This window comes from Mercenaria mercenaria, chromosome 13 (assembly GCF_021730395.1).
Source record: "Mercenaria mercenaria strain notata chromosome 13, MADL_Memer_1, whole genome shotgun sequence".
Classification (NCBI taxonomy): domain Eukaryota; kingdom Metazoa; phylum Mollusca; class Bivalvia; order Venerida; family Veneridae; genus Mercenaria; species Mercenaria mercenaria.
The window spans coordinates 22,356,091-22,367,593 of NC_069373.1; the positions used below are offsets into that span (position 1 = coordinate 22,356,091).

General features: G+C 38.2%; 1 protein-coding gene across 3 annotated transcripts in view; it reads right to left on the reverse strand.

The window, feature by feature from the left end:
* The window catches only part of LOC123529397 (sugar phosphate exchanger 3-like), a 54,712-nt gene that overhangs the window by 4,909 nt on the left and 38,300 nt on the right, over positions 1–11,503 (reverse strand). For all 3 annotated transcript variants that reach the window (XR_008366689.1, XM_045309723.2, XM_045309724.2), the window contains 2 exons: positions 6,972–7,066; positions 1,243–1,308 (listed from right to left, as the gene is read on the reverse strand). Coding sequence is in view for 2 of the 3 variants with exons in the window: in XM_045309723.2 (XP_045165658.2) it covers positions 1,243–1,308; positions 6,972–7,066 (161 nt within the window). In the remaining variant the exon portion in view is untranslated. The remainder of the gene's footprint in view (positions 1–1,242; positions 1,309–6,971; positions 7,067–11,503) is intronic.

An 11,503-nucleotide genomic window follows, 5' to 3' on the forward strand; every position in this document is an offset into this window, starting at 1 on the left:
ACATTTGTGCCAAGTAACATCAAAATCCCTCCATGCATAAAGAAGAAATACTCCGTACAAAGTCATTCTTGAATTTGGCATTTGACCTCTAAGTTTGACCTTTGACCTAGGGACCTGGTTCTTGCACACAACAATCCATCTCATGGTAGTGAACATTTATGCCAAGTTACATCAAAATGACCTCCAATTATGACCTTGACCTTTGAGCTAGGGGTCCGGGTTTTGCACAAGACACGTCATCTCATCATGGGGAACATTTGTGCCAAGTCATATTAAAATACCTTCATGAATGGCAGAGTTACGGACCGGACACGAAACAGACCCTGTTCATGCCATGTTAACATTTGACTGCCAAGTGTGACCTTGATCTTTGAGCTAGGGGTCTGAAAGTTGTGCAAGACACATCGTCTTATTATGAGGTACATTTGTGCAAAGTAATATTAAAATCCCTTCACGGATGGCAGAGTTATGACAGGAAAAAGGCCCTGTTGACCTTTGACCTCCAATTGTGACCTTGACCTTAAGCTAGGGGTCTGGGTTTTGTGCATGACATGTTGTCTCATCATGGGGAACATTTGTGCCAAGTAATATTAAAATCCTTTCATGGATGACAGTTATGGACCGGACACGAAATTGCGGAAGGACGGACAGAAAGACGGACGGACGGAAAAGCGTATTCCTATAGTCTCCAAAACTGGTTTTCAACCAGTAGGGCACTAATAAATGTATCAGAAGATCCAGCTTTCATTCTGAGATAAAAGCGTATCTTGGTACATCTTCACTAAAAACACAAAACAGCAACTGCAGCAGTCAAAATACAATGCCACAGTGTGATTTAAGACACATCTAAACAGGTTAGTGACAGTATGTCAATCCTAACTGTTCAAAAACCATCTCTTTCTATTATAGGTAACTGAGAGTTTGACCTTGACCTTAAGGCATCTAGTAACTTTTTCATAACCTAAATAAAACAACTTATACCATGACCGGGCCTAGACCCACTACCCTTCTGCTGCCTTCAAACATTTCTACATTCAAATAGGCACAATAAATCACTGCCTAAGACCACTGCATTCAGGTCTCATGCTCAATGTATACACATTATGTGATGTTGACCTTGAACTTTCCCTGGTGTTTTTTATTTCTTCTGGTGGCACTGGAATACACATTTCTGCCCTATTTAAGGGCTTCTTTCAGCCCTTCGTTTGTTCAGAAGTGTGATGTAGAAAGTTATATACATACCATAACAATAAAAAGATAAAATACAGAATGCCATCCTGTATGCTCTTGAAGCAGAGGCACTAAAACCTGAAATAAATTTAGTAATTATAATTTGAGCTATAATTTGTGGTGATACAATGAAATATTTCTTTGTACAAATAGGAATGTTTAGTATAGCATTTTTTATGATTTATGCAAGAGTGTCATGATGGCCCACGATCACTCACCTGAGCTTAGAAGATTGCTTGAACTGTTCTGGTATAGGGTCACATAAGGCTAGTATCTGTAAAATTATTCTGAAATAGGACCAGTGTTTTTTCTGATAAGAAGAGTTTTGAAAAGTTTCCATTTAAGATGGGCCTGTAATGTCGGGGAGGGGCTAGTATAAAGAAAGAGTTGATTTATTTTATGTGGGTGGGGATAATGTGGTGGTGGGTGTGCATTGATATGCAGGGGGGCGGGGGTGTCAGATAATTATGATATGTTACTTAGACACAATATATAAAGAAACATAATAAACTAAAAGAATGGATGATAGACGATGAATGCCAGAGTATCCATGTATGTTAACAGCTCACTCCTAAAAATTCAGGTGAGCTAAAACTATTATGTTTCCTTATGCATTTAATCTTGATAAGACAGCTTTTTGTAGAATATAAAAAGTGGAAGTAAATGTTAATTAATTACAGAGCAACATCATGTTGAACATATTCTAAAAACTATGACCAGTGTACAAAAATCAAAGGACCATAACTTGATGAAAACATATTTAACTATAAAATTCATAATGCAATACCTAAGTAGGCTTACCACTGTTCCTTCCAATAAGTTTCATTCAAACCCAACAAATAACTCCGTAAAACAAGAGGACCATGATGGTCCTGAATCGCTCACCTCTTCCCACATGACCCAGTTTTGAGTATGACGTCGTTTTTTCTATTATTTGACATAGTGACCTAGTTTTTGAGCTCATGTGACCCACTTTTGAACTTGACCTAGATATTATCAAGATAAAAATTCTGACCAATTTTCATGAAGATCAATTGAAAAATATGGTCTCTAGAGAGGTCACAAGGTTTTTCTATTATTCGACCTATTGACCTAGTTTTTTATGGCACGTGACCCAGTTTCAAACTTGACCTAGATATCATCAAGATGAACATTCTGACCAATTTTTATGGAGATCCATACACAAGTATGGCCTCTAGAGAGGTCACAAGGTTTTTCTATTTTTAGACCTACTGACCTAGTTTTTGATGGCACGTGACCCTGTTTCGAACTTGACCTAGATATCATCAAGATGAACATTCAGACCAATTTTCATACAGATCCCATGAAAAATATGGCCTTTAGAGAGGTCACAAGGTTTTTCTATTATTTGACCTACTGACCTAGTTTTTGAGGGCACCTGAACCACTTTCGAACTTGACCTAGATATCATCAAGATGAACATTCAGACCAACTTTCATACAGATCCCATGAAAAATATGGCCTCTAGAGAGGTCACAAGGTTTTTCTATTATTTGACCTACTGACCTAGTTTTTGAAGGCACATGACCCTGTTTCTAACTTGACCTAGATATCATCAAGATGAACATTCAGACCAATTTTCATACAGATCCCATGAAAAATATGGCCTTTAGAGAGGTCACAAGGTTTTTCTATTATTTGACCTACTGACCTAGTTTTAGAAGGCAAGTGACCCAGTTTCAAACTTGACCTAGATATCATCAAGATGAACATTCAGACCAACTTTCATACAGATCCCATGAAAAATATGGCCTCTAGAGAGGTCACAAGGTTTTTCTATTACTTGACCTACTGACCTAGTTTTTGATGGCATGTGACCCACTTTCGAACTTGACCTAGATATCATCAAGGTGAACATTCTGACCAATTTTCATGAAGATCTCATGAAATATATGGCCTCTAGAGAGGTCACAAGGTTTTTCTATTTTTAGACCTACTGACCTAGTTTTTGATCGCACGTGACCCAGTTTCGAACTTGACCTAGATATTATCAAGATGAACATTCAGACCAACTTTCATACAGATCCCATGAAAAATATGGCCTTTAGAGAGGTCACAAGGTTTTTCTATTATTTGACCTACTGACCTACTTTTTGAAGACACGTGACCCAGTTTTGAACTTGACCTAGATATCATCAAGGTGAACATTCTGACCAATTTTCATGAAGATCTTTTGAAATATATGGCCTCTAGAGAGGTCACAAGGTTTTTCTATTTTTAGACCTACTGACCTAGTTTTTGAAGGCATGTGACCCAGTTTTCAACTTGACCTAGATATCATCAAGGTAAACATTCTGACCAATTTTCATGAAGATCTTATGAAATATATGGCCTCTAGAGAGGTCACAAGGTTTTTCTATTTTTAGACCTACTGACCTAGTTTTTGATGGCACGTGACCCAGTTTCGAACTTGACCTAGATATCATCAAGGTGAACATTCTGACCAACTTTCATAAAGATCCCATGAAAAATGTGACCTCTAGAGTGGTCACAAGCAAAAGTTTACGGACACACGCACGCACGGACGGACGGACGACGGACGACGGACACCGCGCGATCACAAAAGCTCACCTTGTCACTTTGTGACAGGTGAGCTAAAAATATATGCATAACTAAGCTTAATACCAATCACTCCTGTGAAGTTTCGGTAAAATCTGGACAGGGGGTTTTGAGAAGTGCAGACAAGCTAAATGCAGAAAACGCTAACACAGGCAGATTGCAAAGTCAACAATCACATGTCTCCAATGAAATTGGGAGAGGTATGAAATGGAGAAACATAATAAGGAAAACTGCCACAATTCTGACTAATTTAAGGGCCATAATTCTGACTTGACAGAAGCAAATCTGTATGAATGCTTCTGTATTAGAACTTGTAACCATAAAACGTTCTGTGTCAGTTTCATGAAGATAGCTCCAGTACCATCTACAAAGCCAGTGACTACTGGTTTCAACAAAGTTACCTACCTGACCTAAAGCAGCTCCCACACTACCAGTACCATCTACAAAGCCAGTAACTACTGGTTTCAACAAAGTTACCTACCTGACCTAAAGCAGCTCCCACACCACCAGTACCATCTACAAAGCCAGTAACTACTGGTTTCAACAAAGTAACCTACCTGACCTAAAGCAGCTCCCACACTACCAGTAACATCTACAAAGCCAGTAACTACTGGTTTCAACAAAGTAACCTACCTGACCTAAAGCAGCTCCAACACTACCAGTACCATCTACAAAGCCAGTAACTACTGGTTTTCAACACTACCTGACCTAAAGCAGCTCCCACACTACCAGTACCATCTACAATACCAGTGACTACTGGTTTCAACAAAGTTACCTACCTGACCTAAAGCAGCTCCCACACTACCAGTACCATCTACAATACCAGTGACTACTGGTTTCAACAAAGTTACCTACCTGACCTAAAGCAGCTCCCACACTACCAGTACCATCTACAATACCGGTGACTACTGGTTTCAACAAAGTTACCTACCTAACCTAAAGCAGCCCCCACACTACCAGTACCATCTACAAAGCCAGTAACTACTGGTTTCAACAAAGTAACCTACCTGACCTTAAGCAGCTCCCATACTACCAGTACCATCTACAAAGCCAGTGACTACTGGTTTCAACAAAGTTACCTACCTGACCTAAAGCAGCTCCCACACTACCAGTACCATCTACAAAGCCAGTGACTACTGGTTTCATCAAAGTTACCTACCTGACCTAAAGCAGCTCCAACACTTTCATTACAATTTACAATATCACCAAGTACTTGTTTCAACAAAGTTACCTACCTGACCTTAAGCAGCTCCCATACTACCAGTACCATCTACAAAGCCAGTGACTACTGGTTTCAACAAAGTTACCTACCTGACCTAAAGCAGCTCCCACACTACCAGTACCATCTACAAAGCCAGTAACTACTGGTTTCAACAAAGTAACCTACTTGACCTAAAGCAGCTCCCATACTACCAGTACCATCTACAAAGCCAGTGACTACTGGTTTCAACAAAGTTACCTACCTGACCTAAAGCAGCTCCCACACTACCAGTACCATCTACAAAGCCAGTGACTACTGGTTTCATCAAAGTTACCTACCTGACCTAAAGCAGCTCCAACACTTTCATTACAATTTACAATATCACCAAGTACTTGTTTCAACAAAGTTACCTACCTGACCTTAAGCAGCTCCCATACTACCAGTACCATCTACAAAGCCAGTGACTACTGGTTTCAACAAAGTTACCTACCTGACCTAAAGCAGCTCCCACACTACCAGTACCATCTACAAAGCCAGTAACTACTGGTTTCAACAAAGTAACCTACTTGACCTAAAGCAGCTCTAACACTACCAGTACCATCTACAAAGCCAGTGACTACTGGTTTCAACAAAGTTATCTACTTGACCTAAAGCAGCTCCCATGCTACTAGTAACATTTACAAAGCCAGTAACTACTGGTTTCAATAAAGTAACCTACCTGACCTAAAGCAGCTCCCACACTACCAGTACTATCTACAAAGCCAGTGACTACTGGTTTCAACAAAGTTATGTACTTGACCTAAAGCAGCTCCCACACTACCAGTACCATCTACAAAGCCAGTGACTACTGGTTTCAACAAAGTTATGTACTTGACCTAAAGCAACTCCCACACTACCAGTACCATCTACAAAGCCAGTGACTACTGGTTTCAACAAAGTTATGTACTTGACCTAAAGCAACTCCCACACTACCAGTAACATTTACAAAGCCAGTGACTACTGGTTTCAACAAAGTTATGTACTTGACCTAAAGCAACTCCCACACTACCAGTACCATCTACAAGCCAGTGACTACTGGTTTCAACAAAGTTATGTACTTGACCTAAAGCAACTCCCACACTACCAGTACCATCTACAAAGCCAGTGACTACTGGTTTCAACAAAGTAACATACCTGACCTAAAGCAGCTCCCACACTACCAGTACCATCTACAAAGCCAGTGACTACTGGTTTCAACAAAGTTATGTACTTGACCTAAAGCAACTCCCACACTACTAGTACCATTTACAAAGCCAGTAACTACTGGTTTCACGAAGTAACATACCTGACCTAAAGCAGCTCCCACACTACCAGTAACATCTACAAAGCCAGTGACTTCTGGTTTCAACAAAGTAACCTACCTGACCTAAAGCAACTCCCACGCTACCATTACCATCTACAAAGCCAGTGACTTCTGGTTTCAACAAAGTAACCTACCTGACCTAAAGCAGCTCCCACTCTACAAGTACCATCTACAAAGCCAGTCACTTCTGGTTTCAACAAAGTTACCTACCTGACCTAAAGCAGCTCCCACACTACCAGTACCATCTACAAAGCCAGTAACTACTGGTTTCAACAAAGTAACCTACCTGACCTAAAGCAGCTCCCACGATACCAGTACCATCTACAAAGCCAGTAACTACTGGTACCATCTACAAAGCCAGTAACTACTGGTTTCAACAAAGTTACCTACCTGACCTAAAGCAGCTCCCACACTACCAGAACCATCTACAATACCAGTGACTACTGGTTTCAACAAAGTTACCTACCTGACCTAAAGCAGCTCCCACACTACCAGTACCATCTACAATACCAGTGACTACTGGTTTCAACAAAGTTACCTACCTGACCTAAAGCAGCTCCCACACTACCAGTACCATCTACAATACCAGTGACTACTGATTTCAACAAAGTTACCTACCTGACCTAAAGCAGCTCCCACACTACCAGTACCATCTACAATACCAGTCACTGTTGCAAGTGCTGCTTTATTTCCTTGAACTGGTCCTTGTTTACCTGTTCAAATAACATTTAGTACAATAATCATCTGTGGTAACAACAAGTATTTTTTTGTCACTGCTAAGAACTGGAACTTTTTTTAAGGTGGCAAGCCATACTTAAAAGGGGTTTGGTTATTTGCATCACTATCTTAAATCAACCAAATACATTTCATTATGATATAAATTTTCAGTTGGTACTTTGGATTCTTTCAAAATTGGCAACTGAAATAAATGAATATCAATACCTACATTACAAACTTCTTTTTGTCATAATCAGTTAAACACATAAAGAGGGACATGATGACCCTATTTTGCTCACCAGGTGTAATTATCAGTGACTGGGAAACCCATGAGACATGAGCCATAGTCACATAAAAATAAAAAATGTCACGTAAGTTTTAAGTGCTGATGAGCCCTGTGTCACATAGCTAAACTGTATTGAATGCAAAAGAATGAAACTATTTAATAGTGCAAATGTTATGTAAAGGAATGTAACCAGTGTGGGGATTCAAAGTGCTTTCAGTGTTTAAAAACATGTGTTAAAATAGTATTTTATTCTAGACTTTGATTTTTATGTCAGTTTTCAATATTTGTCCCCAAGAAAGAGGAAATTGTTGCTAGTAAAAGGGCAAAAAGTTACCTTTAAGTTTTACAAAAAGGATATCAACAATAATGAGAAATTGACTTGCGATGAAAATAACAACACCCCGTTTTTAAATATATTTATTTCTGTTGAAGTTTTTATAATAAGTAAACAAGCAGTTTGTGCTCTTAGTGTAATACCTAGTCTAATACTGAGTGGATGTCTACTGTTACACGTGAAGTTCTCTGTGCTTTTAAATAATTGTTCATAGAAGTAACAGTACACTTGGTCTGCTTCTTCTTCTTCTTCCAAAGTATTAAATGTTGGCAAATTTTACTTTTATCACATACAGGTACATTGCTGTAAAATTCTTTTAAGAATGTTATACAGGGTATGATTAGAGCATTCTTCGGAAGACTTACATTTATTATCGTGGTATAAAGGAGTACTGTTCAGTTCTTACCAGGAAAGTAGAGTAAACAAACTCCAAATTACCCAGTATCAAATGAAAAACTCCCTTTGAATATTATTGACATTAAGCTGTTAAGCTTTTAAACAGTTTTTAGTTGCAATTACTTGTATTTAATTAAGAGCTTCTTTAATCTGAAATATTACATACTACAGTGCCAATTCCTAGCACACAGTCGCAATGTCCAATAGAAATTTCTAAATGTCACATGAACTTTTTAAATGTCACATAATAATTGTGTATGATGGGCCATTGTCCATGGACAAAAATTCTTTCCCTGTCACTGAATTATACAAAACCTTTCTGCTAAATTGGCAGGAATATTCAGGCAGAGATTTTCCAAAATTTTTCAAAATGCTTTACAGGGACAAGATGCCCAGTGATGGCCACAGGTCGTTCACCTGAGTTATACCACTTGCTTAAACAGTTTTGGTAGATGATTATGCAACGAAAATGTCTTTGAATTATGTTAAAATAATGCCAGTGTTTTCTGACTACAATATTGTAAAGGTTTCTACTAAATAAATATGGGTAGGTGCTCTCTCTCTGTGTTTGGAATGTTTGGGGTTGGGGTGTAAGAGGTTGGGGGAATTATGACATAGGATACTAAGAGACAATATCAAACAAGAAGGCTTTTTAAAATTTCCACTACATCCATACAGTATAGTAACCACACCCCCTGGTGACCATGTTTTTGACAAAACACAATAATCTGTTTAATCTTCTTAAAGGGTCACCCAAGAAACATTTGTGTAAACTTAAAATCAAGCCAGCAGTTTCTGAGATTTTTAAAGTTCCCTTTATATAAATATAGGGCAAAGTGGCCACACCCTCTTGCAGGCATGTTTTTTGATGATAATCTTGGCAGAGTGATGTGAGTACCATTTTTGTGAAATTCTTTCAAAATCAGGCCAGCAGTTTCATACAAGAAGATTTTTAAAGTTTCCAATATAAACATTCAGGGAAAAGTGACCACACCCCCTGGGGGCCATGATTTTTGACAAACTGGAATAATTAGAACAATCTTAGTAGAGGGTTACCATTTGCTTGAAATAACATCAAAATTGGACCAGAGATTTAGGAGATATCATTTGAAGATTTTTGTATTTTTAGCTCTCGCAAGCCACTCTGTGCAACCAACCAATGGTGATTAAAGATTTTTCTATTTCTTTCACATGTCCCCATATTTCTTGACAAAATGATGGTTACTCAAGCAACCTTTCTATGAAATCATTTTAAAATCAGACCAATGATTTTAGGGAAGAAGGTGTTAAGAGAGATTTTTTTACTTTTAGTTCCAGCACACATGTTTTTTCTGACGAGTCTGAATACAGTCAAACCTGTGTTAAAGACCACCTCTGAACAGAGACCATCTGGCTCTAAAGACCACATGTTTTATTTCCCATTTTAACATTTACAGTGTATTTAAAGCTGTGAATAAAGACCATTCTGGCTCTCCCAAGGGTGGTCTTTATAGACAGGTTTGACTGTAACTGAAAGTTGTTAAAGGGTCAATATATCTGTGTAAAATGATTTCAAAATCAGGACTGGTAGGCAAGTCTCTGACAAGAAATATTTCAGTTTCTGCTATACTTCATACAGCTTCATGAATTTGCAACTTATGGTTTTGGAGGAGATGCTGTTTGAAGAAAATGTAAACAGATGATAGACAGACAAATGGTAACTGATCACAATGGTTGAGTTAAAAATACCAGTTATAATATCTTCTGAGGGAACCATGTCACAATTTTCATCTTCAAAAAAATGTATCCTTTTCTAGTAATTCCAAACACACATTAAGTAGATGCTAATTATAAAGATGCTACTTCTAAGTACAAACAATTTCTGAAATAGCTCCCTTGACAACAAATGCCTTTCACAGTATGTTAACTAAAACTATTCATATTTTTGGACTCCCTACATTCTTAAATTTACTTATACTAGATTACTTTTATAGTTAATGATGGCATGGACATTACTAATGTTTTAACTAGGGATGGGAACGAATATTCGAATATTAAAAAATCGGCCGAATATTCGAAATTTAAAATCGAATTCGAATATTTGTAAAACAGGGTATACTACTTTTTAAAAATAGGTATCATTGATTTTGAGCAATCCAAGCAGAACAAGAGCTGTCAGTGGACAGCGCGCTCGACTATTCTCAGTGCTTGATAGTATGATATAAGCAATGAGTAAAACTTTAACATTACAATAAGCATATTCTAAATCGAAAAGGGGCCATAATTCAGTCAAAATGCATGATAGAGTTGCCTCCTCCTTTTAACAGACTTGGGTCATGATAGTAAACAAGTATGCAAAATATGAAAGCAATACCTCAATGGACTTTGAAAATATTTGGGGTGGTACGCAAACTTTAACATTTATTCTAAGTCGAAAAGGGGCCATAATTCAGTCAAAATGCTTAGAGTTGCCTCCTCCTTTTTACAGACTGGGGTCATGATGGTAAACAAGTATGAAAAATATGAAAGCAATATCTCATTGGACTTTGAAAATATTTGGGGTGGTACGCAAACTTTAAACATTTATTCTAAGTCGAAAAGGGGCCATAATTCAGTAAAATGCTTGATAGAGTTCCCTCCCCCTTTTTACAATCTGGGGTCTGATGGAAAACAAGTATGCAAATATGAAAGCAATATCTCAATGGATTTTGAAAATATTTGGGGGGGTTTACGAAAACTTAACATTTGTGTGACGCTCAAGCTAACGCTCACGCCGAGCCAATGCGAGTAGGATGCTCCCATATTCTTCGATAGTCAAGCTAATAAAAACGTTTGTTATGTCGTGTTTGTTTATCGCGTGTCAAAAACTGTAAAATTAACAAGAAAATTGCAATGCATAATTGGCAGGGGCCCCCGTTACGGATTAACAGTTTGCAACAGGCGTAAATGTGTGCATGTCAAAATTGTCCAAATTTTAACAAGAAATTGCAATGCATAATTAGCAGGGGTCATCGTTATGGATTAACAGTTTGCCACAGGCGTAAATATGATGCCTTTTTATCTTTTGTTCATTTTAACTGGCACCTGTTTTATGTAACAAATTTTAAAAGCTGTTGGTATATTTTTTGATAAATACAGTCCAACCTGTACTAATGGTCACCTCCGATCAGCGGTCACCTCCGTTCAGCAGTCATTTTATGACACCCCCGGCAGATTTTCCTCTATTTCATCACTTTATTCAGCGGCCACCTCCCGTCCGTGGCCAGCAGCCACCGAGATTGCCTCCTGACTGCCGTATTTGACTCCTTTCAGCGGCCTTGTTTCTTCCAAAACCAATTATTTTTAAGTGATTACTGCCGAAGATACCCGATTTTTGAGAAACACGTGATTGCTAAGTTTTGCGTGACCTCACCACAAGAACGACAAAATGACATGAGC